The sequence below is a fragment of the Dicentrarchus labrax genome, unplaced genomic scaffold (assembly GCF_905237075.1).
Source record: "Dicentrarchus labrax unplaced genomic scaffold, dlabrax2021, whole genome shotgun sequence".
Classification (NCBI taxonomy): Eukaryota; Metazoa; Chordata; class Actinopteri; family Moronidae; genus Dicentrarchus; species Dicentrarchus labrax.
Genome location: NW_026136709.1, coordinates 7,249,909 through 7,272,309, shown reverse-complemented (window position 1 = coordinate 7,272,309; position 22,401 = coordinate 7,249,909). Strand labels below are relative to the sequence as shown.

General features: G+C 40.1%; 2 protein-coding genes across 2 annotated transcripts in view; one reads left to right on the top strand and one right to left on the bottom strand.

Annotated features, from left to right (window-relative positions):
- The window catches only part of prkdc (protein kinase, DNA-activated, catalytic subunit), a 33,050-nt gene extending 16,590 nt beyond the window's left edge, over nt 1–16,460 (top strand). Inside the window, exons 42-86 of the mRNA XM_051410873.1 lie at nt 28–206; nt 313–481; nt 595–660; nt 755–818; nt 1,077–1,225; nt 1,433–1,573; nt 1,733–1,852; nt 2,000–2,143; nt 2,409–2,560; nt 2,756–2,887; nt 3,036–3,147; nt 3,386–3,510; nt 3,681–3,830; nt 4,082–4,255; nt 4,474–4,572; nt 4,762–4,972; nt 5,079–5,253; nt 5,366–5,569; nt 5,992–6,107; nt 6,292–6,423; nt 6,519–6,698; nt 7,061–7,269; nt 7,453–7,591; nt 7,711–7,899; nt 8,606–8,830; nt 9,016–9,124; nt 9,331–9,433; nt 9,532–9,694; nt 9,786–9,960; nt 10,105–10,298; nt 10,527–10,710; nt 11,163–11,323; nt 11,446–11,657; nt 11,748–11,835; nt 11,934–12,077; nt 12,535–12,742; nt 12,910–12,977; nt 13,249–13,469; nt 13,553–13,645; nt 14,157–14,243; nt 14,380–14,451; nt 14,537–14,738; nt 14,905–15,093; nt 15,430–15,569; nt 15,964–16,460. Coding sequence (XP_051266833.1) covers nt 28–206; nt 313–481; nt 595–660; nt 755–818; nt 1,077–1,225; nt 1,433–1,573; nt 1,733–1,852; nt 2,000–2,143; nt 2,409–2,560; nt 2,756–2,887; nt 3,036–3,147; nt 3,386–3,510; nt 3,681–3,830; nt 4,082–4,255; nt 4,474–4,572; nt 4,762–4,972; nt 5,079–5,253; nt 5,366–5,569; nt 5,992–6,107; nt 6,292–6,423; nt 6,519–6,698; nt 7,061–7,269; nt 7,453–7,591; nt 7,711–7,899; nt 8,606–8,830; nt 9,016–9,124; nt 9,331–9,433; nt 9,532–9,694; nt 9,786–9,960; nt 10,105–10,298; nt 10,527–10,710; nt 11,163–11,323; nt 11,446–11,657; nt 11,748–11,835; nt 11,934–12,077; nt 12,535–12,742; nt 12,910–12,977; nt 13,249–13,469; nt 13,553–13,645; nt 14,157–14,243; nt 14,380–14,451; nt 14,537–14,738; nt 14,905–15,093; nt 15,430–15,569; nt 15,964–16,168 — 6,774 coding nt within the window. The 3' untranslated portion in view covers nt 16,169–16,460. The remainder of the gene's footprint in view (nt 1–27; nt 207–312; nt 482–594; nt 661–754; nt 819–1,076; nt 1,226–1,432; nt 1,574–1,732; nt 1,853–1,999; nt 2,144–2,408; nt 2,561–2,755; nt 2,888–3,035; nt 3,148–3,385; nt 3,511–3,680; nt 3,831–4,081; nt 4,256–4,473; nt 4,573–4,761; nt 4,973–5,078; nt 5,254–5,365; nt 5,570–5,991; nt 6,108–6,291; nt 6,424–6,518; nt 6,699–7,060; nt 7,270–7,452; nt 7,592–7,710; nt 7,900–8,605; nt 8,831–9,015; nt 9,125–9,330; nt 9,434–9,531; nt 9,695–9,785; nt 9,961–10,104; nt 10,299–10,526; nt 10,711–11,162; nt 11,324–11,445; nt 11,658–11,747; nt 11,836–11,933; nt 12,078–12,534; nt 12,743–12,909; nt 12,978–13,248; nt 13,470–13,552; nt 13,646–14,156; nt 14,244–14,379; nt 14,452–14,536; nt 14,739–14,904; nt 15,094–15,429; nt 15,570–15,963) is intronic.
- A 966-nt stretch (nt 16,461–17,426) lies between these two features.
- LOC127369395 (uncharacterized) lies at nt 17,427–22,149 on the bottom strand. Its single transcript, XM_051410700.1, has 3 exons — nt 22,133–22,149; nt 20,285–20,548; nt 17,427–19,878 (listed from the first exon to the last, which is right to left on the bottom strand). Exon 3 carries the CDS (start codon nt 19,874–19,876, stop codon nt 17,987–17,989), a length of 1,890 nt encoding a protein of 629 aa, XP_051266660.1. The 5' UTR covers nt 19,877–19,878; nt 20,285–20,548; nt 22,133–22,149; the 3' UTR covers nt 17,427–17,986.
- Nucleotides 22,150–22,401: the final 252 nt, after the last annotated feature.

Genomic DNA, 22,401 nt, shown 5'->3' with positions numbered 1-22,401 from the left:
TATGGCTAATTTATCTCTCAATTTTAGTCAATTGAAACAGAATTTGAGGTCCAGTTGCTGAAGAAGAACGGCTGCTACAAGCTGATGGAGCTCCTGTATTCACGGCTTCCCAAAGAAGAGGTTTACTCCAAGGAATCCCGCATTAATCAAGCCTTCTGTCGCTCAGACAAAACGGAGGGCAATGAGTTGTCCAAGATGTTGATCAAGTAGGGACTCCCCAACACTTTTAAATTCAGGAAGTGACATGACTGTGATGTTAAATGTCATATCCCTCCAAGAATAAATGATAATTGTTGATTTTATTTCCATTAGGTCATGTTTTGAAGCATTCACTGAGAACATGGCTGGTGAGACTCAGCTCCTTGAACTTAGGAGACACTATCACTGCGCCGCATACAACTGTGCCATTACCGTCATCAGCTGCAGCTTCAATGAGCCCAAGTTCTACCATGGCTTCCTCTTCAGTGAGAAACCAGAGAAGGTACTGGCTGTCCTCTATAATCATATCCAACTCACTTCCCTGCAGTCATTCTTCATTTTGCTGAATGATTAATCAAATAATTCACATTTTAATGGTTATCTTTCCTTGTCCAGAATCAGTTCATCCTGGAAAATATCATTGACGTTGAGAGGACGTACAACTTTCCGGTTGAAATTGAGGTGTGTCTTTTTTTAACATACCTGTTTGTTTAACAGTATACTTTGCTTTGCAGTCATCGTTTATTCATACACTCATTTTTTACATAAATTTTAGGTCCCACTTGAGAGAAAGAAGAAATATGTCATGATTCGAAAAGAAGTGAGCGAGGAGAATGGAGGTATTTACTTCTCACAACGATGTTTTTAAACTTGAAAATGTTACTTTACTACGCTCTGTCTCCATCCAAACTGTGCACCGTTAAGGCTTAATAATTAGACTTGCCTTAAGTCCAGTGAAAGTGCCCTGCTCTTTACAATGAAATGTGATGTGAAGGTAATTATTTGGCCATAAAAGTTAGTAGCATTTTAATAATTTAATAAAGTTTCTTTGAAGCTGTTGATGTTTGTTCATGAGCTTTATGTTGTGGTTTCCATAGAAGCACCAGTATATCTGTCCTCCCAGTCTTACATGGCCGACAGCAGCCTGAGCGAGGAGATGAGTCAGTTTGACTTCTCCACCGGAGTCCAAAGCTTTTCCCTCAGCTCCCAAAACCCTGAAGGACACAGGCGCACCGTTGCAAAAAGAGTAAGTCATGGGATTTGTTTTGTTTTCCTTATAACACTGCATCGAGCTTGTAACTTGCTTTAGTGTCGTGTGATGGGCTAAACTTTGTTTCAAAGGTTTGTCCAACCCCCCCCCCAAGGGTAAGATCCCTGGGGCCAGCTAAAGGTTAAAAACATACATGATAAACTGGTTTTGATGGGATGTTTTTTGGTATGTTTGTAAATCTAGGAGACAGAAGAGACAAATCCCTCCCAGGATGCATTGGTGGATCTAGAAATGGATGAGCTGAATCAACATGAATGCATGACAACCATGACTGGTCTTATTGGGCACATGCAAAGGAACAATATAACCCCAAAAATCGAACAGGTCAGTGGCACTGAAGAAGAGTTAAGTAGGATTTGACTTCATTTCCACTTCCATTCCATTAACAGTGACACTGGAGACAGAAACGCTTCACATGTTATCATCTACCAATATTATTTTGGAACGTGTCATTTAAAACTTTCTCCTTTGTTAATAAAACAGGGAAACATGCCTAGTGAACTTCCTCCATGGATTAAATTTCTCCATACAAAATTAGCAAATCCAGCAACACCTCTGAATATTAGACTCTTCATCTCAAAGCTGATCATCAACACAGAGGAGGTAAAAGTCCCTAAATACATATATATTTGAATATTTTGAAAATAAATAAATATGATAATACTACTGTATATTTACTTATACATGTGATACCTCACGCTCTGCTCCTCTTGTGTTCATTATTTCTTTGTGGATTCGGACTCTTTCCAGGTTTTTCGACCATATGCCAAGCACCTGTTGGGGCCACTCCTGCAGGTTGTTGTTTCTGGGAACAATGGAGGAGAGGGGATCCATTTCATGGTGGTGGATATAGTGGTCACAGTGCTCTCTTGGACAAGCTTGGCCAGCCCCAAGGTGAAACAGCAAATATTAATCCTTAATATGTTTTTCTCATGATCTATAAAAATTTGTATGCAGTGTTATCTAAAAATCACAACATATGGCTTTTGAAGTTTGCCAGGAAATTGCAGCCAATCTAAGGTCCATCAGATTTGTATAAAGTAAAAAGAAAAGTGAGAAGTGGGAGTATCCCAGGTGTTTGGGTTTTTTTTAAGCTATTATTAGGTACTAATAGGAGCACCTGGTGGATTATCATTATTTACTGATTTTTTCATCCCAGGGTAATCCCAGAGATGAAGTTCTTGCCAACCGGCTGCTGGAGTTCCTGATGAAGCACAGCTTCCACTCCAAAAGGGCAGTTTTCCGCCACAACCTGGAGATCATTCGCACTCTGGTAGAGTGCTGGAAAGACTGTCTGCATGTGCCTTACAGGTAGTTCTTGCAGTACTCTCACTGAAAAAATTATGTGCATTTGACACAAGCCTGTAGCTCAGTGGAAGTGAGTAAAGAATCCGTTGGTCTTTTGTGTCATGATTTTTTTTTTTACTGTATAGTTAGAAACTGATGATGTGATAGTATACTAGCATAAACCCTGTATTTTAAATGGAATCTTTTACTTGCTTGTAGTCTGATATACGAGCGATTTTGCGGCACCGACCCAAATAGTAAAGACAACTCTGTTGGACTTCAGCTGCTGGGGATCATCCTGGCCAACAACCTCCCTGCTTACGATGCCTCATGTGGAATTGAATATGAGAGGTAAATATATTTGAAAACATGATTTAATTTGCTACCTGGAAGTTAAGAGCGGTATGTTTTCTTTTCAAATGTGTTGGAGCTCGTAGATTGTCATCTTGTAAATAACCTTTAATCATTTCTGTCTGCTGTGTTTTGTTTTGTTTTTCAGGTACATTCAGTCTCTCACCAACAACGTGTCCTTTGTAAGGTATAAGGACGTCTATGCAGCTGCTGCTGAAATTATCGGCCTCATCCTGAAGAATATGACTGAAGTAGACAAAGTATGAGACTTTCAGCAGTGTGGTTGAATTACAGTTATACTTCATTTATGTTTATGTCTGAGAAGAGCTCAAAGCAATGCGATGTTTATGAGTAATAATTAATGCTTTGGTAAAGTCCGCAGATGTATATCCGATGATAAAACCCTCTTCAAATATTATATTTTCCATTAAATTCATCACAATTGTTATATACATATAAATGTCAGATTTGCTTAATGTTTTTGTTCTTCTGTCTCAGCATCATCAAGAACTCCTCAGTCATGCTGCAAGTAAGATCACACATCTGAAGAAAAAAGACATGGATGACAAGTTTATAATTTGCTTGAATAAAGTGTCAAAGCACTTTCCTCCATTTATGGATCGGTGAGTTTGTAATTCAGCCTTTTTTCTATATATATTAAAATATTTCATAAATCAACACAGTGAATTTTACTGTCTGTGAGTTCCCTTTGACCTAATCCTAGGCATGAAAATTAAGTCATTTTCTAACCTGTCTAAGCTTGTTAACTGCAGCTTTATTTAAATTTTTTCAGGTTTGTCAACCATGTGTTCTTCCTCCTGCCAAAGTTGCACGGCATCTTGAAGACTCATTGTTTGGAGTGTGTGCTAAGCCGAGCTGATGTGATCCCAGACATCTTTCTGCAGCTGAAGACCACAGGCTTCATTCAGATGATGGGCCACAGGTAAGTCCTAACCCTTATCTTCTCCATGTTCTGCATGTTTATGTCATACTGAGTTGTTATTGGCTTATATCCAAAACACAGTGTCAACAGAATGCCCAGTTTCTTTGTGAACATCAACAACATAAAATCAAAAAGTATTTGACATTCAGCTTTATAAGCGTATTGTTAAATGACATTTGTTAATGAATAACACATCTAAGTTTTTACTTGCTGCAACCATGTTTCTGCACATTACTCCTCTGCGCCCCCAGGGATGAAGCGAGGCAGAGAGTATGTCTGGATATCATCCACAAGATTATTGCCCTCCTGACTCCAGTTCAGCTTCAGGAGCTCATGGGAGCTGTGACAGCGTTTGTCTCCCATCCTTCACCGGTGTGCAGAGAGAGGATGTATGACATCCTCATGTGGATCCAGGACAACTACAGGTACTGGAGCTGACTTGACCCACAGGGGGACTACTAATGTTTCTGTTGTGGGGCTGAATAATAATTACTCAAAACCTTTTGTTTTATTGCTTGTTATGGTCACTGCATTATGCATGTGTGGTACAAGACTTATTGTTGCTTGCAGTCCATTGTTACTTCTCTGATGTGACCTTTAATGACATACTGTGTTTTTGTTTTGTTTTTTGTTATTCTTCCAGTGATACAGAGAGCATGGAAGATAACACCTCAGTAGAGGTTTTGAATGCTGCTAAAGAAACACTTCTTCAGGGACTGTCTGAAGAAAACCAAGGCCTTCAGTAAGTACCCACTATTTCTCGCTTGTCTGTATTTTATGATTTATTAGAAAACTATGTTTCGTTTATTTTATACGCTGTCTGTATTTTGTTATCCTTTCTTATATTATGCAGGGAAGTCTAATCCCAACAATTCACATTACAATATTTCGTGTTTTAATTGAGAAAACGACATCCGTCTTATGATTTCAGGCTTTACGTTCGTAACTTCTGGAGTCAGGAGAAGCGCCTCCCCACTGCGACCCTGGAGCGAATGTTGACAGTGCTTCATTCTCTGTACTCCTGTCAAATAGAAAGGTGTTTCTTAAGTCTTGCTACAAATCTGCTGCTGGAAATGACCAGCCAGAGTCCTGACTTCAAAAGAAACATGTTTGAGTATCCACTGTCAGAGTGTACCTTCCAGGTCAGATTATATTTCTCTCAGTCAGTTAAAAGTGAGTCAGTTTGAGATTTCTATTTGAATGTTGCTGATGGGCCGGATGTATAAATTTACATTTTCCACTCTTTAGGACTATGTAATTGATTCCAACTGGCGCTTCAGGAGCACAGTGATGACTCCCATGTTTGTGGAAACCCAGAGCTCTCAGGGCCCAGAGAGTTTAGCAGCATCCCAGTCTGGAGCGATGAAAGGGAAGCTCCGAGCCACTCAGACTTCATTAGAGTTCTCACAGACCCAAACAGCAGGTACCACTGATCCCATATCCTAGTTTTAAATCAGCATATAGTGTGGCTGTAGCTTTACAGTCAGAGACTTTGCAGGTTGACACTGGTATATATATAATTTTTTTTTCCCCAGGTCGACGTACAGCATATAACTGGCTGACGGGCAGCAGTGTGGACACATTAGCAGAGTACACCTTTGGCTCAGAGTCTCTGTCTTCACTGTTTGGGTTTGATAAGAAAGCAGAGAGGCAAACTACATCAAGGAGACCAGTAGGAGAAGGCTTCGGTCTGAGACGTCTTACTGCATCAAACGATGAGGTGGACAGTCGCACCAGAGGTTAGTCTCTGAGAAGAAATACCCTCCTGTTTATGCAGCACTTTCCGTCCTTCACTATATGTTTTAGACTCTTAAGCAGGCCAATATTCCAGGAGATAAATATTGGGTGAGTTTTAAGTGGGTGACCAGTCAAACTGATGAATCTGAATTATGTGTCCAGTTTGGTGCAAAAGGAGCTGAAATACAAATCATGGTAAGCAGCTGCTCCAAGAAGATGGAAATTAATGTTTAAATGTTCTTGTAATTATTTGATAACTTAAATGTTAGAAGACTTCGTGTGGAGGATGATTATTTGCTTCAGAACTTTGTCCTGACGTTGATAACGTTTCTGTTAACCACCACAGCAATCACATTTTGTAAACATTTTAAAATGAATAGAAATTCTGGTACCGTGAATATCTTTTGTGTCCGTATGTCAACAGCACAAAACGAGCAACGTGATAACATCCTGAGACTGAGACGCAGATTTCTCAAGGATCAGGAGAAAGTCAGCTTGACTTTTGCACAAAAAGAGATCCGACAACAAAGACAGAAAAAGGTATCAAACACGCGAGAACCATTATGCTGATCCGTATTTATCCTTAGTTCAATACATTTTTGAAATGTTGATTGGCAGCGCATACATGTTTCAAGACTGGTTACTGTATAGTCCACTGCATACTATCACTAACTTCTCCAAGCTGCCAGTTTCTAACCATCAGTGGTTGTTGGATGTCCCACAGGAAGAAAAAGCTGATCAAAGGCTGCGAAAAGAGGCTCAGGTGACTCTCTATCGTAACTACAGAACGGGAGACTTTCCAGACATCCAGATCTCATACAGTAGCCTCATCGCACCCCTTCAAGCACTAGCCCAGGTAAGACTGCCGCTGCCCTCTGTGTCCTTCCCACAAAGTAGTCGGGCTGTAAATACACTAAACATAATGTTGTATGTTTCATAATGTTCCTTCAGAGAGATCCAATTTTAGCCAAACAGCTGTTCAGCTCCCTGTTTACTGGCATCCTCCAAGAAACTGAAAAAGACAAACCAAGAGGGGAGAGCAGACGGATTAAAGAGAAGCTGCGGTGCAACATGAATACATTCCTGAGCAAGAGTACCCTCTGCTTCCCCCCATTTATAGCATGTGTGCAGGTATGACCTTCAGAAACTACTTGAATATTTTGACTCTGAAAGTCTGTACAATGACATTCATTGAAGTAGTGCCTTTTATTAATTACACTGACTACATTTACATCCACAGTGACACTGTATTTATGGCCAGTATTATTATATTTACATAGGTTTTAAGAGGTAGTTTACATTAATATTCCAGTTACCTCTAAAGCATAGTTCTTCTTCATGGGTGACGATGCCTGTGCCGATGTGTTTTCTGAAATAATATTTACCATACAAGTATAGCTTTATTATTAAAGTTCAACTCAAAAATCTCCTCAAAACTATAAACTTTAAAGCTGAGTGGTGATGAGTTGAGTTAACACTGTGTGTTTTGTTAGGACATGTGCTACCAGAATAAGGAGCTGCAGCAGCTCGATCCAGCAGCCACCAGCTCCACTTGCCTGGTGAGTCTCCAGCAGCCGTCGGGGATCCTGCTGCTGGAAGAGGGCCTGTTGCATGCTGGTGGCCAGGATGAACCTCCTTCCAAACGGCCACGAGGGCGCAATGAAATCCCCCCAGACACCAATAAATGGATCCACCTCGCAAGGTATTATAATGTTGTTTGTCAGTGCAGTGCAGTGTTTTGGTCTGTTGGTCAGCTCTCTGTTTTATGAGAATAATCCCAAAATAAACTTGCGATTTGTGGTACATTTGTGCACACCAAGCTGTTGAGGCGATCTTCTGTCTGGATAGCTCAAATTCATCATTTTGTGTTTGCTCTGCTCACCAGACTTTACAGATCTTTGGAGGATTATGATGTTGTGCGTGGCATCTTTGGTGGTAAAGTTGGGACAAAGCCGATCACCTGTGAGGCTCTTCAAGCTGAAGCCAACACTGACTATGCAGAAGCTGTGAAACTTTACAATGAGGTACCAATACAAACCTCTAGCGTAGTGCTTAGAGAGATGTCAGTGCATGTAGATGGGTGCAGTTTTACCAGATTGCTGGCTGTGTGTGTAAAAGTGCATACTCTCCTCCATACTGGCAGGCTCTGAACACTGAGCACTGGAGTGATGGCGAGCCCACTGACTCTGAGAGGCACTTCTGGGAAATAGCTGCTATGGAGGCATACAATCATCTGACTAAGTGGAAATCTCTTCAGTACTGCTCCACTGTGTACATAGACGAGAACTCCCCACCTAACCTCGAGAAGATGTGGTTGGACCCGCTCTACCAGGTAATGGATCGGAACTTTCACAGTCTGGGAATTGTCTGTCATGTACCAGGGAGAACTGATGCCCTGCAGCATTTAATTCAAATTAAAGCAGCATTCTTTCTCTTTTGCTGACTGTGAAGTGATGGATTTAAATGAAAACACTACGTTATGTAATCTCAGCCCTTTAGGGCACGCGAATGCCCTTCCCAGAGTCTTCAGTCATCCTTAGTTATAAAATACTGTGTTTTAGCAGTAACTTTCATTTTGTGTTAAGTTTGACGGCCCCTGTAGACCTTACTAGTAATGTTTGTTTCCTGAAGAAGACTGCATTTCCCATGAGCAGCATTGACTCATGTTGTAATGATCTTGATCTGGAAATACACAACTTATTTTTAATGCTATTTTACTTTTTTAAACAAAGTAATGTATCTGTTTGTGGCTTATACAGATTACTGTAACTGTAATATGATGATGGTGAAACAAAGTCAATTTAGTTTTAATACTGTTCATACACACATACAGGGTATTGCCTGGTGCATGTTTCTTATAATCACAGAAAGGATCAGATTTCAATCCTTTCAAATCCCGCAATTCTAAACCAAAGCTGACTCTCGTTTTTGCCTTGCATGCATCATAGAGTAATGAAAGTACTGGAATTAGAGATGTCCCTTTGTAATGTAGTGAGTTGTAATGTTTTTCCCATGAGAGTCTTTTGCATTTATTCCAGGATATGTACCTGCCACACATGATTCGCAGCATGCTGAAGCAGCTGCAGCTGGGTGAGACGGACCAAACACTTCTCAGCTTCATTGACAAAGCCATGAGGGTGGAGGAGCGCAAAAAGCTGCTGGAGAGTCATTACAGCCAAGAGCTCAGCTTGCTCTACATCCTGCAGGAGGACTACGACCGCGCCAAATACTACAACAACTACGCCATGCAGCTCTTTATGGAGGTCTGCTGTTACACATCCTTTCTGCCTATCACCTCAGAGTTTTTAAAGATCATTGTTAATTATGTCTATGAATTATGACTCTCTAGGATTGTGTGGCGAATTGGCAAAGAATATATAGAAATGATTTGGGTTCTGAAACTCCATACTCAACCACGGTGTGCACTGGATGTCTTTGCCTCCTATAGAATTACTCCAGTGTGGATACGCTGTTGACTCAAAGTCGGCTGACCACCCTGCAGTCAGTGCAGGCTTTGACTGAGATCCAGGACTTCCTGCTGTTCATTAAAGGAGAGGGTGAGCAGAGATATTGTCTTTAAAATGCAAGCAACAATAAATATCCAAATAAAAAGCAGTTTAAAGTAGTAATTTTCCATCTTCTTTAAACGGCTATTCTCTGTTTTATTTTCAAGAATTGCAGAATACTGTAATATTCCACACAGTCAATATTGCTAATAACACACATTTTTGTCTACTAGTAACATTTATTTTATTTAATTTAGTCTCTGTGAGCTCCCTCAAGCGGCACATCAGACTGTGGACTGAGCGGTATCCTGATGCTAAAGTGGATCCAATGAACTTATGGGATGATATCATTACGTCTCGGTAAGAAAAAAATATATATATATTTTTAGTATTTCACTTTCAAATCTTTTAAAATGATCAGAAAACTAATTGTGTCAAATTTGATCTCTACACTTCAGATGCTTCTTCTTGGACAAGATCAGGGAAAAGCTGAGAGGCCACGCTCCCAGTGACAGTATGGAGGTGGACGCTTCAGAAGACCCAGCAGGCGACATTGACACATTAGTAAACAACTGCAAGTTCAGCATGAAGCTACGGATGGCTGACAGCGCATGGAAACAGGTGAAGAAACAGCTGTGGAGACAACTTTTTTTTGTATGTGCTGTCACTTCTTTACCACAAACTCACCTTGGAACACAAATGTTCTTTTCAGAATAACTTTCCCGTGGCCACCATGCTGCTGAAGGAACTTCAGAGAGAAGCCAAGACAAACAGAGGCTTGTTGCTGCGGTGGGTCCACAGCTTTAGCCGCTTCAACCACAAGCGCTGCCAGGCTCAGGGTCCTGTGGATCAAATCAGTGTCATGCTGAAGACCATCCCACTCCTGGGTAAGCAGGGAAAAGGAATCCTGTACAACTAAGAATGATAGATTGTTTTATTTATTGTATTTATTTATTAAGAAATTTGTGATTCAGTACAGCTTCTCCTGTTTCCTGTGGAGATGTTTCATGTCAGGTCTTTTCTCTCTGCAGAGGACCTTCAGGCTGACTGTCAGAGTGCCACAGCTAAAGTACTCAGAGACCAAAAGATACTCCAGGGTACGTCTTTCCACATCCTGGCCACAGCTGTAAGCAGAAGCCCCTCAGTCCTGGGAACTATTGAAGCTGAGAAGGCAGAGAGAGTTGTTAAGCTTTCTGGAACTGCTTGGCCCAATCAAAATCCAAAGGTACTCTTCCTATATATATTTTTTCTTAATATTATTTTAACTTATAATAACTTATTTAAGATATACTGTATAGTGTACCATCTGACTGAAAGTTAAACTGTGATTCCTGCATCTGAATTCGAAAAAAAGGCTCTACATAAAACTTAAAAAACCATTAACATAAAACACATGCAAAGAGTCTCTGCAAAAAAGAAAGCATTAAAGGCATTCATTTGCTTCACCCTGCAGACAGTGGAAGTGGGGCTGCAGTTACAAGCACTGAAGTTGCTGTGCGAGGCTACCAGAAAGGCAGATGAAGAGCTTCAGTCTTATTCTCAGGACTGTGTGGAAAGCAGCAGCATCATAGAGACATACATGGCTTTAGCTAACTTCTGTGACAAACGGCTGCGAGAGGAGGAGCAGAGTGATACTGGTGAGTAATAATGACAATAACTAATTGTGTACCTTTGTGTATTTACCAATTAATCCATTCTGGAGAACAGACCATTGTTACAGTTCTAAAACATACACTTCTTACTTGAAATAATGCTACACTGCCTGTAGAGGGCACTCTTGGACTGCTGAAAGTATTTTCATGCACATATTTCAGCAAGTGTTTATAGATAAATTGGTTTTGGATTAAATAAATACCTGACAAATGAAGGTACTTCATCACGTTGATGCAAACCTTAAGTCCAATATTCCCCTAAACCAGGCGCGCTCATTGATATGTAACACTGCCGACCCTGGCCTCATACACCCAGAGTATGGATATGGATAGCTTACTTGGTATAAACTGTAAAGTGGTTTTCTCAAGTATTCTTGTTGGTATGAGTTGTGCGTCCGCCATCAACCAGTAATTTCCCGTTTTGTGTTTTGATGCAGAAAGCCAGTTTCCAGACCTGCTGGCACTGCCTGTTCACGTGGTGGAGAGCATGCTGAAAGCACTGAAGATGAACTCAGAGGAAGCTCGCCTCAAGTTCCCACGTCTGCTGCAGATCATTGAGTCGTACCCTTCTGAGACACTGGACCTCATGACGAGAGAGGTTAGTGTATTAAGATCAGCGATGTAGTGGCTGTTACATCCCTGAGACACCCCCCCCCCTCCCCACGCGCGCTTTAGTTGACTTTACTGACGGTGACAGTACTTTTTTCTTTCCATTTATAGATGATGTCAGTTCCCTGCTGGATGCTGATTGGTTGGATCAGTCAAATGGTCGCTCTATTGGACAAGCCAGAAGCTGTGGCAGTGCAGCACTGCATTGGGCAGATAGCAGAGTGTTACCCTCAGGCGCTGGTTTACGCTCTAATGATCAGCAGTGAGAGTTACCAGTTTGAAGACTCCGCTACAGGACACCAGCAGCAGGAGTTTGTCAACAGGTAAACTGCTTAATGCGTTGTCTGGGGAAGAAAGAGAAATTTCAGATGGATTCCCATTGCATCCCTGAGATGTTGTGTGTGTATCAACAGGCTCAGGAGCCTGCTGGATCAGGGAGGAGCCGGGAAGAACTTTGTGGATGCACTGCAGCAGCTTACAAACCCTGAGATGATTTTTAGGGTAATAAGTTCAAGTTCAACCATGTTTGCTTCAATTAATGAAGCTGCTACCTGCCGGTTTTTGCCCTGTGACTCATTATTGCCATTTGTTCCACACAGGATTGGTGGGAATGTGTGAAAAATGAACTGGAAAAAGCCAGCTTTGACAGGAAGCAGATGGGCGACATGTATGACGAGATGTACTCTTCACTCGGGGATTGTAACACAGGCGGTCACGGAATGTTCCGCAAGAAATTTATTAAAGTTTGTTTGTTTTGTTTGATTACTTTGATATTTTTATTGTTGCACAGCAAAAGCATGTATATTTGAATTTGTGTTACTGTACCTTCATATCAGTGCACTTTTTACTTTTTTATTATATATATTATAATATATTAACTCCTTAGCTCTTCACTTTCATTTAACTTTCACTGTATACCAAACTTAAAATGCATCACTTAGATGCCAGAGGATTTTTCCTATAAAAGTCCCACCAGAGTACGGATCCCCAAAACGGATAAAATGTCGAGTCACACAAGATCTAACTGAATATAGGTTCTATACTGTTACAAGCTTTTATAGAGTAATGTCTGAGCAATATGCAATACAGTATGAAGATGATGAAGTGTGCACACTGGCTGGCGTGTTTTTTTGTCAAAAGTTAGCTTTAGCTTAGTAGCTAGTGTTCATTGCAGATCGTTTTTTTTTTTTTTTTTTACAGAAATTTGCCAAAGATGTGGAGAAACTGCTGGGAACTAAAGGCAACAAACTGTTTGAGAAGAGAAAAGACAAAAGCTTTTTACGAAAGGTGGAGGAACTGGTAGGATCCATGCGTGGATTTCAGAAGGAACCAGGGAACCTGAAGGAGTACTCGCCCTGGCTGAGTGGATTTAAAACAGACACATTCAGCAACGAGCTGGAGATCCCAGGTCAGCACAGAAAAGAAAATATTGTACATTGTCGGTTTTCACATATCTTATATAAGCCTATAATCTTTGTAGTTTTTGGTGTGTATGGCTTGTAATTTGGGGCAGTGATTCCAAACTAAACTCAGTTCTGTCCACTGATGAAGATGTTTTCCTTCCTGTCATTGCAGGACAATATGATGGCAGATCTAAACCTTTGCCTGAGTATCATGCAAAAATAACAGGCTTTGATGAAAGGGTATGCTTTTATTGTTGTTTACTGTCAAATTAATAAATGTTGCAATTGCACCCTGGGTGAGTTTGTACTCCCAGTGTGGGCTGGTCAGTGTATCAGAGATCAGTGTGTGTGTGTGTGTGTGTGTGTGTGTGTGTGTGTGTGTGTGTGTGTGTGTGTGTGTGTGTGTGTGTGTGTGTGTGTGTGTGTGTGTGTGTGTGTGTGTGTGTGTGTGTGTGTGTGTGTGTGTGTGTGTGTGCGTGTGCGTGTGTGTGTGTTATTGTGTGCCCTGCAGGTAAAGGTGATGTCCTCTATTCGTCGCCCCAAACGTCTGATCATTCGTGGGGACGATGAATGTGACCACCCCTTCCTGGTGAAGGGGGGGGAGGACCTCCGCCAGGACCAACGCATTGAGCAGCTTTTTGCTGTCATGAACATTCTGCTGAGTCATGACGCCGCCTGCACACACAGGGGCTTGCAGTTGCGCACCTATCAAGTCATTCCCATATCCACAAGGTACTGGGCTTGTTTGTACTAAGATTGAACACAACACTACTCCTGTCAAGAAACTTAATTTACTACTCCCAATGCCTTTACAGAATTGGTCTAATTGAATGGATGGAGAATACCTGTACTCTGAAAGAGTTCCTGTATAACACACTGACTGAAGAGGAGCAGCAGAGGGCAGCAGGGTACAGTATATACATTTCACTCTAATTACTTGGATGTCAGCCCATTGTCAGTGACAAAGCTGAAATAGATTGTTTGCTAAATTTGCTTTGCGACAAAGGAACATTTTATCTTTTCTCGAATTTAACTAATTCAATAAACTAATTACTTAACCGAGTCAATATTGAATAGACTTCAGACAATAACCTTTTTTTTTATTTATAGCACCACAAATGTCACAAAACAACAATCAGCTGACAATAATCTATTTATATTTTATGATCATACATGTAGAAGACATTTTTAAAGTTGTTTAGTTGAAATGTTATTTTATTGAATATTTAAGCTTTGTGCTAGTGTAGGTTTTTCACAATTAATTTAATTATCAGGCACTTTGCAACAGTGGCAGTGTAGTGTGAAAAAGGTTTGTTTTGTCCACAACCCAAAGATATTCAATGCACTTCAAGTTTTGTTTGAAATTGTTGTGCAAGTGTGTCTATATTATGTTTGTATAACTTTAACTGTTTCTTAAAGGTCTGTTAAAGTCTACGAGAAATGGCTCTCAAGCTTTGCTCCAAATTCAAATGTGAGTGGTGTGCAGCTATATGGTCCGACTTACAAGTAAGTTTCCTGAATGCTTCAATTTTGTAATTTACTATTCACAGCTATTGTAATTTTAGTTTTTAAAAAGATCTTTTAAAGAAGCGTGCCACAGGGGGAAAAACTCATTGAGCTAAAGCACTTTCTTTTCTGCCAGGAAAGCGAAACGTGCTGAGACTGTCAAAAATTTCCTGAAAGTGTTGCAGCATGTGCCCAGGGATCTCCTGAAGTAAGTAAAGAATCTCTTAAAAACAAAACTTCTCATAGAGGCTACAAACTGAATAGAAAACCTGGATTTATTTTTGAATTTGTAGGAGAGCTTTCCTGAAGATGTGCAACAGTCCGGAGGCCTTTCTTTCCTTGCGCTCCCACTTCATCAGCTCTCATGCTTTGCTTTGTGTGAGCCACTGGATTTTAGGCATTGGAGACCGCCATCTTTCCAACTTCATGATCAACATGGAAACAGGAGGCATGGTTGGCATCGACTTTGGTCACGCTTTTGGTTCAGCCACGCAGGTTAGTCATACTGATTTTATTGAGGGCAGAAGTGAAAACACTGTATTTTAACCACATATTGAGATATTTCTGTCTGGTGGTCTGACAGACCAACATTGCTGCCCACAGAGAAATGTATGAATAATTCCCTATCCGTGCATCCTCTCTGTCTTGTATCTCCTCACAGTTCCTTGCTGTGCCTGAGCTCATGCCTTTCCGGCTGACCCAGCAGTTTGTGAATCTAATGCAACCCTTAAAGGAGTCCGGTTTGATCCAGAGTGTCATGGTCCACTCCCTAAGAGCTTACCGTGCCGAGCCAGACCTTTTGCTAAACACCATGGATGTGTTTGTCAAAGAGCCCTCGTTGGACTGGAAGGTAACCATTACTCCTGTTACAATGATTTCTTGTCAGCTGTAGAGAAAGAAGGCAAGTACATTTTACAAAATCTCTGGGGCAAAGCTTTTGTTTGTTCTACGTTCCCTTTAGTTTTTGTTAAATGTGGCAGTAGCTTTAGGACTGGAATATGTGCTAAGGCATTAATGATGCATCACTTGTTCTTTTATGTCTAGTCCTCTTTGTCCTTGTTGCTATTTGTGTAATTTTCATATCATTTTGTATTTTTCCAGACAGATTGAATTTATTTGTAAATAATTGTAATTTGCTGTTTTAAACTTGTTGCTTTACTTCAAACCATAAATTTCCATTACATAGAACTTCGAGCTGAAACAACTGAAGAAAGGAGGCACATGGACGGAGGATGTAAACACCAAAGAAATCAACTGGTATCCGTTGCAGAAGGTCAACTTTGCCAGAAGAAAACTAGAAGGAGCAAATCCAGCTGCTATAACCAGGTACAGTGTATGGTTAGACCATAATATGACATCTCAGTCAATAGGATTTCAATAAAGTTGGACTACAATGAGAGTTTTTTGAGGAAATATGAGATACTGGTATGGTGGAAATATTGCTTAAATTGTAGAATTTATAATATTACACAATATAGTGAAAAGCCCTAATATTGCACTAATAATATCATGCATCATCATTATTCTCTTTCCCACTATCTAAATTCTGCTTCAGTTTCTTTTATACGCCTTATTGATGCAATTAATTATTGTTTTTTTTTTTTTTTTAAATCATCCTATACTGGTTTCAATCCAAAATGCTGTAACTGGTCTTCAAAAATATATAATTGGAGCCCAGAATTGTACTTGTATGTGATTATATGTTGGTTTATTTTGTCAGTGAGGAGCTGAAGCTGGGCTTTGAGAAGGACGATGCCTTCCCTGGGATGCAGGCTGTGGCTTTGGGAACTGAGGAGCACAACATTCGTGCCAAGCTTCCAGCTGCAGGCCTGTCGGTGGAGAAGCAGGTGGACTGTCTGCTGGACCAAGCCATGGACCCAAATGTGCTTGGCAGAGTTTGGGCAGGGTGGGAACCGTGGGTCTGATTCTTTGGTTTGTGTAGTATTTCTAAATAGTCTTTTGCAATAATTAGGAAACAGATCTTATCATAGGTGAACAGCCATGGGTCAAACAGATCTCTGTAATGTCAAATGTTTCCTCTTTTGTAGCTCTGAACAATAGTTCTTAGGTATTGGGTTATGGCAGAGTTTGTATGGCAGGATCAGCATATTATCTCATACATGAGAGATTCTTGTTTTCACCATCATGTTGGCCATTTCTTGCACTTAAACTCATTTAATGTCTTGTAACTTCAATTAAAAATTCTAATACTGTGAACTTGCACAAATTCATTATTTCATATATAAATTGAAATGCTTTATTATATGTTTATACAGCCAAAGAAAACTGAGTTGTTCCAGAAATAAAACACTGTCAGCTGGAATATTTAAAGCAAAAGGTAAGAAGTGTATCACTGGGGGGTGAAGCTGTTAGTAATTATGTTGCCATGAGGCTCACCTATGTGAGGTTGGCACTACACATTTCTACATGTGTAGCATTGATTTTGTGATTAGTTTGTTAAGTGATATACTAGACTAGATTAGATTCAACTTTATTGTCAAGTACTAAGACAATGAAATGCAGTTAAGCATCTAATGAGAAGTGCAAAAAGCAGTAAAGTGCAGGGTAATGTACATATGTACAGGGTACAAGTTTGTGCTCATACATGTAAGTTGGCTGTATTCTAAATTGAGTGTTTTGCACTTTGTATGTCAACGCAACATTTTGTGCTTAAAGGGAGGAATGTGGCTCTTTCATTGAGGAGTTTTGCATATCAAACCTCAATTGTGAAAACTGAGCCAAAGCACTAAATTGCAGTCATGTATTATAAAGTACAGATCTTTGTGTACATGGCTGACAAAAACAAGAACCCTCATCAACTAACATTATTGATCTTTTGTATTTTGCAAGTACAGACACATTGTTTAAAATTGTTACTTATCATGGCACAATCTGGAATTATTTATTTATAGCATGTTACCATTGTCATTGTCATTATTCATAGAAATTTCAACATAATACACTTGATGTGTATGACCATCCATTATAGTATACATGTTAGAGCATCTTGATCTCTAAACTGCAATAGCTTCATTGGGAAAGGTAATAGATTATCTGCCTGCCACTGAACTACTGCTGGTGGGAAATTAATAATAGGTTGTCCTAAACTCAACACTGTTTCATATTCTATTATAAATTATTATTGAGCCACATTGTATTTAGAACTCACGCGTTTATTGTCTCCATTGCAATTGTAATTCTCATCACATTCCATCACCCATCCACATACAGTACAAATTGTCATGTACAGTTTGTCACTTAGACACATCCACTTTGTTTCATTGAAAACCTTTTATCGTTTCATTGCAGCAAATATGTATTATTAAAGCATTTATTTCAATTTGGCAAAGACAGCAGTCACTTTAAAATACAATTTTATTAGAGTTTTTTTAGCTTTTATTATCAACTCAAAGCTGAAGTCTACGCAATATAGGTCACACAAAGGTGTTAGCACATCACATTAATTAATACATATCTGTTACATTTTAGAATTGAATAATGTAATGAATAGATTTCCATATGTCATTAGTACAAATGTGTACTACCATTTGCTCTAAATATTTATCTTTGTTAATTCATCATTATATCATCATACCTGACAAACATGAGTACATTAACACTGTCTTTAAAAGCATGTTGCCATGTTGATCTTAGCGTTTAGCTCAAAGCATTTCTGCGCCCAAGTAAAGTCTCAAAGCCGCTACAGTTGCTGTTGGCGGTCTTGTTTTAGGAGATTGAAATCATTACAAAAATAGAGGGGTTTTCTCTTTGCACAGAGAACCACAAAACGACTTTGCATCCTGTCCTTTTGCAGAGCTCCTTGATGGTGCACCATGGTCCCTGGAGCTCTTTCGAGATCTTGGGGTGGAAGAGCGCCGTGGGGTGCTCTTTCGAGATCTTGGGGTGGAAGAGCGTCGTGGGGTGCTCTTTCGAGATCTTGGGGTGGAAGAGCGTCGTGGGGTGCTCTTTCGAGATCTTGGGGTGGAAGAGCGTCGTTGGGTGCTCTTTCGAGATCTTGGAGTGGAAGAGCGTCGTGGGGTGCTCTTTCGAGATCTCCGGTTACCAGGGGCCGCTGACATGCCTTTCCGACGTAGTTCTGGGGTTTGGGTTCTGCCGTCAGTGTCCTGCCGGAGTTGTCTGTTGTAAGTCTCTAAGGTCATCTCACAGTGCTCACCATAGTATGGGTACTTGCACTCACACATTGCTATCAAGGTGCCTGGCACAACAACACACTTGCCATTTTGGCTACATTTCTTTTTGGAGCAGGGATCTACTCCCATTATCTCCTCATCACTTTTAATAAAGACGATAAACTCCCCAAAAATTCTTCCGCATTTCCCTGTATAGAGGTGGGGGGTTAGCGACAACTGGCCTTTGAGGCTGACGGAGCTTTCTGGGAGTTCAGAGTCCTCATCATTCGGCGCTTCCACTGTATTGGTGGAAGTATGACTGCTTTTTTTGTAAGCATGCACTGCTGTGTATGTCTGAGACAAGCTTTTTCCAAAAACAGTTTTCTGACATTCCATTAGTTTCTGTCTTACATCTAAACACATTTTCACCCCCTGAGCTAAGCACCCTTTAATGGCTGCTATAACAGCAGCAGTCTTGGTGTGAGCTCCTTTCACCTGCTTGGCTACAGCCACTGTAACTGTTCCTCTCTGTACCTCAGTAAACCCTGACAAAGCATGTCTTTTTAGTAATTTTGGCTTATGCTTTGAGTTTCGGGTTGTAAATGCAACAACCATCCAGTCATACCTGTCATATGTGTTTACCAAAAATGCCCTGATATTGTCTGCTATTTCTTGATGTTTTTTGGTATCATCAATGCGCTCAAAAATGTCCTTTTCAATATATGCAGCACTGTCAGATATGCATCGCTTGTGCGATGTGATTAAAGCTGAGGCAGACTCGGATGCAATTTTATGGCCGGTATCAATCCTGGCATTATTGTCTTTGCCTTTGAATTCGTAGAACTTCTCATTGATCATGTTGCCTTTACACATAAGTTTATTCAAATACAAAAACTGGGCTTTGATATCTTTTTCATGACATCTTAATCTATCAGCCAGGAGGTCTCCAAGGTTTTGTGTGACAGATGGGGATTTAGCTGTTAGGAACTGGTGCAAGACCAAAGTGCTGTCTGCATACTGGCTGTAAAATGTAAAGAAATCAGTTTTGAGTGCCTCCTTTCCTGTGTTAGCACGCACTAGCTCAGTGTATTTAATCCAGGCTTTCTCTATGTTGTTCACTGGCATTTGGTATGCACCAGCTGCCCAGGCAGCCCATTTTAATTCTGTGTGAAAGGTGTCAAGCTTAAAGGTGAGAGCTTTAAGGTTAGAGTTGACAGTGTCCAGTGGGTCTTCATTAGGCGTTACCAGCAGCAGGGTTTTGAGTGCTGCAGCAATGGGTGGTCCAGCTACTGGCACTGGTTCTATACTAGCTATAAGGACCTCTCCAATCCCCCTAAAATTTTTCTTTAACCAACTGCCAAGCTTTTTAACCATGTTCGCACGCTGATTGGGATGCGATTGTTGCTCCAGTTCCCCCTCGTCATGAGGAGTGTCGGGTGGAGCACTTAAGACAGGGAGGCAGGAGGACATCAACAGCATGAACAGCAGGCCTGGAGATGACATGACTGACAACACACACACATACACACACACACACACACACAATATGACAATCACTTTAGTCACTTTAATACTCACAGCAGAACAGTTCATGAAAAAGACCCAACTCAGTGTCTTTAAACCACACAAGTGTGTAATTCCACCATTCTGTTAGCCTGATCTGTATCTACAGTACGTGCTGGATGGACGGAACACTGGTAACTTGAGAGCTGGTCATTCAATGTATTTCACTGGGTGAAAGTCAAAGGCACAACAACCATGAATAGGATTACGTGAATTTGGTAGCTTCTTGCCCTAAAAACCTTACTGTTTGTATTAATTATAATAATAAATGCAAAACAAGCCTCACCTGCAGACCTCGTACTCACACACTGAATATTTCTGAACATTTTGTCAATGTACTCAACAGACCTGGAAGGAGGCTTGGAGAGCGTATCTGCCCGTGGTATGGATGCTCTGGAAGCTGATGGGTCAGTGCGGCGTTCCGCCCTTGGATCGGTCAGTGAGTAGGATTTGGTTGGTCTGTCTGGAGCTGAATGGAGTCTTGGAGAAAGTCTCAGATCTGCAGCCTTAACACTGGTTAGCTTTATAAAAGGCTGACCATGTCCGCCTACTTGTTGGTCGAGCAATTTTTTAACCATTTTTGGTCTAACAGTTGAAGAGGGGTGGCTTCATCTTGCAGAGGGGAACAACACAAGGGAAACTGGTGACCTGAGAGCATCCTGGTTGCTTATAATAAAGGGGGAAATAAAATTATGTCTGGATTAAACAAAACACAACTACAGGACAACAAATATACTGTCTAAGATGGCATTTCTTCTCTATGAAAGGATTATGTAATAATAGCAGCAGGTCAACAGGATTGTTTCTCCTGTGGGTTATAAAGATTATTATGTTTTGTTTTAAGGTTAAATTCAGGTTTTGGCGTTGGTTGAAATATTAAAGGTTCCCTCTGTGCAGAATGCAAATTGTATGATGGGGAGTTGATGATGAGACTGTCAGTACGGTTGAAACAAAAAACAAGCCAATCCATTGTCATTTCTTTAATAACTAACTTATTTAACAAAAGAAATTAAGCAACATTTTAGGATTTCTTTCAGAATCTATGAAAGCAATCAACCGGGGACCTGGACTTTCCTATTATTAAAAAATAGTTTGTAAGGTACCACAGTTCATACAGAAATTGTCCATTAAAATGTCCTGCGATGAGTTAAAGTGATCTTTCTAATTTGTGGTACTTTATACTAAAGTAATTTATATTTCCATGTACTTTGTCAGTAGCATTTGTTTAGTATTTTTGTAACTGTTGACTATGTGAAAAGGGAAGCTTTACTTTACTGCAGCGGTGCATGAGGTCAGTGATATTACACTTAAAGATAGAGCGACCAGATAGTTCAGGCACTCCACAAAGTAATGTGCTGTGCATTTTATAATACGTCTTTGTTCATGTGTTAGTGAAGGAGTCCAAGGAGCCCTTCTGTATGTGTGAGGGAAAGATTATAAGTGAAAATTGTAAATAGATGAAGGTAAACGACATGAAAAAGGGACAAATGGATTTCGGCAAATGGAAAACAGCCTGCAAGGAACAGTTAAATTGTATTGCTTTGTCATTACAGGACAAATACAGTTAATTATATCACTGATGGTTGTGTTCCATTTAGCTGTCTGCTGTGAGAAAGATCTATTAAATAGTTGGTCTAAATTAAAAATTGCAACTCAGATTTGGTTGTTCTAATATGTCACTGTATTAAAAGACATGTCACTATATTTGAGAGTGAAGTCTTTTATGAATGGAAAATGAGCTGCAAAATATGATTTATTATTTTTTTATATATATTACTGGTAGCAGCAGTTGCATTTTCCCTTTTGTAATTTAGTTTGCCCAAAAAGGCTAAATGTGAATGTTTAAGCACACATACAAGACAGTGTGACAGCTCCTTAGTACTAGTAGGTTGTGTAATATGTGTAATATCTATGAACACATATAATTTTTTTTTGATTTCTGCCTTATAAAACATCAGAGGAACTTCATGGTTCAAGTAGGTGAGCCTCACAAAGATGTAGAATTTGTTTTTCCCCAAAAAATATTATTAATATCATATTAAAGTTTATATTATCCAAGTTCTAAATATATAATCACTATAGAGAAATTGGAACAAATTATGTGACTTACTGATACTGATAAAATGATACTTAAGGCTTCAAAAGTAAACCACTTTTAAAACCACGCACAAAGAACAAAAAGCAGAACTGCTGTACCTTTTGAACTGTGAAATGTTAACCTGTCTGGTGCAAGGCAGGAAACAACAGCTGCAAGTCTCCTCAAAGCAGAACTGATGAAGCATTTACTGGTTCCTGAAATACCTCAGAAACCCAGCAAAGCTCTGCAGAAGACTTTCTGCAATTTGTTGACTGGTTTTGTAATATCACTAGGGCCTTCTGAAATGCAACTGTATTAAATCAGCTTATCTATAAAGAGATTACAGATCAATTACTTGTTATACCTAAACCTAGTAATGCTGCATCAA

What these genes read in the sequence shown, in the direction of transcription:
- LOC127369395 (XM_051410700.1), bottom strand. Translation starts at nt 19,876, where the DNA reads ATGTCATCTCCAGGCCTGCTGTTCATGCTGTTGATGTCCTCCTGCCTC.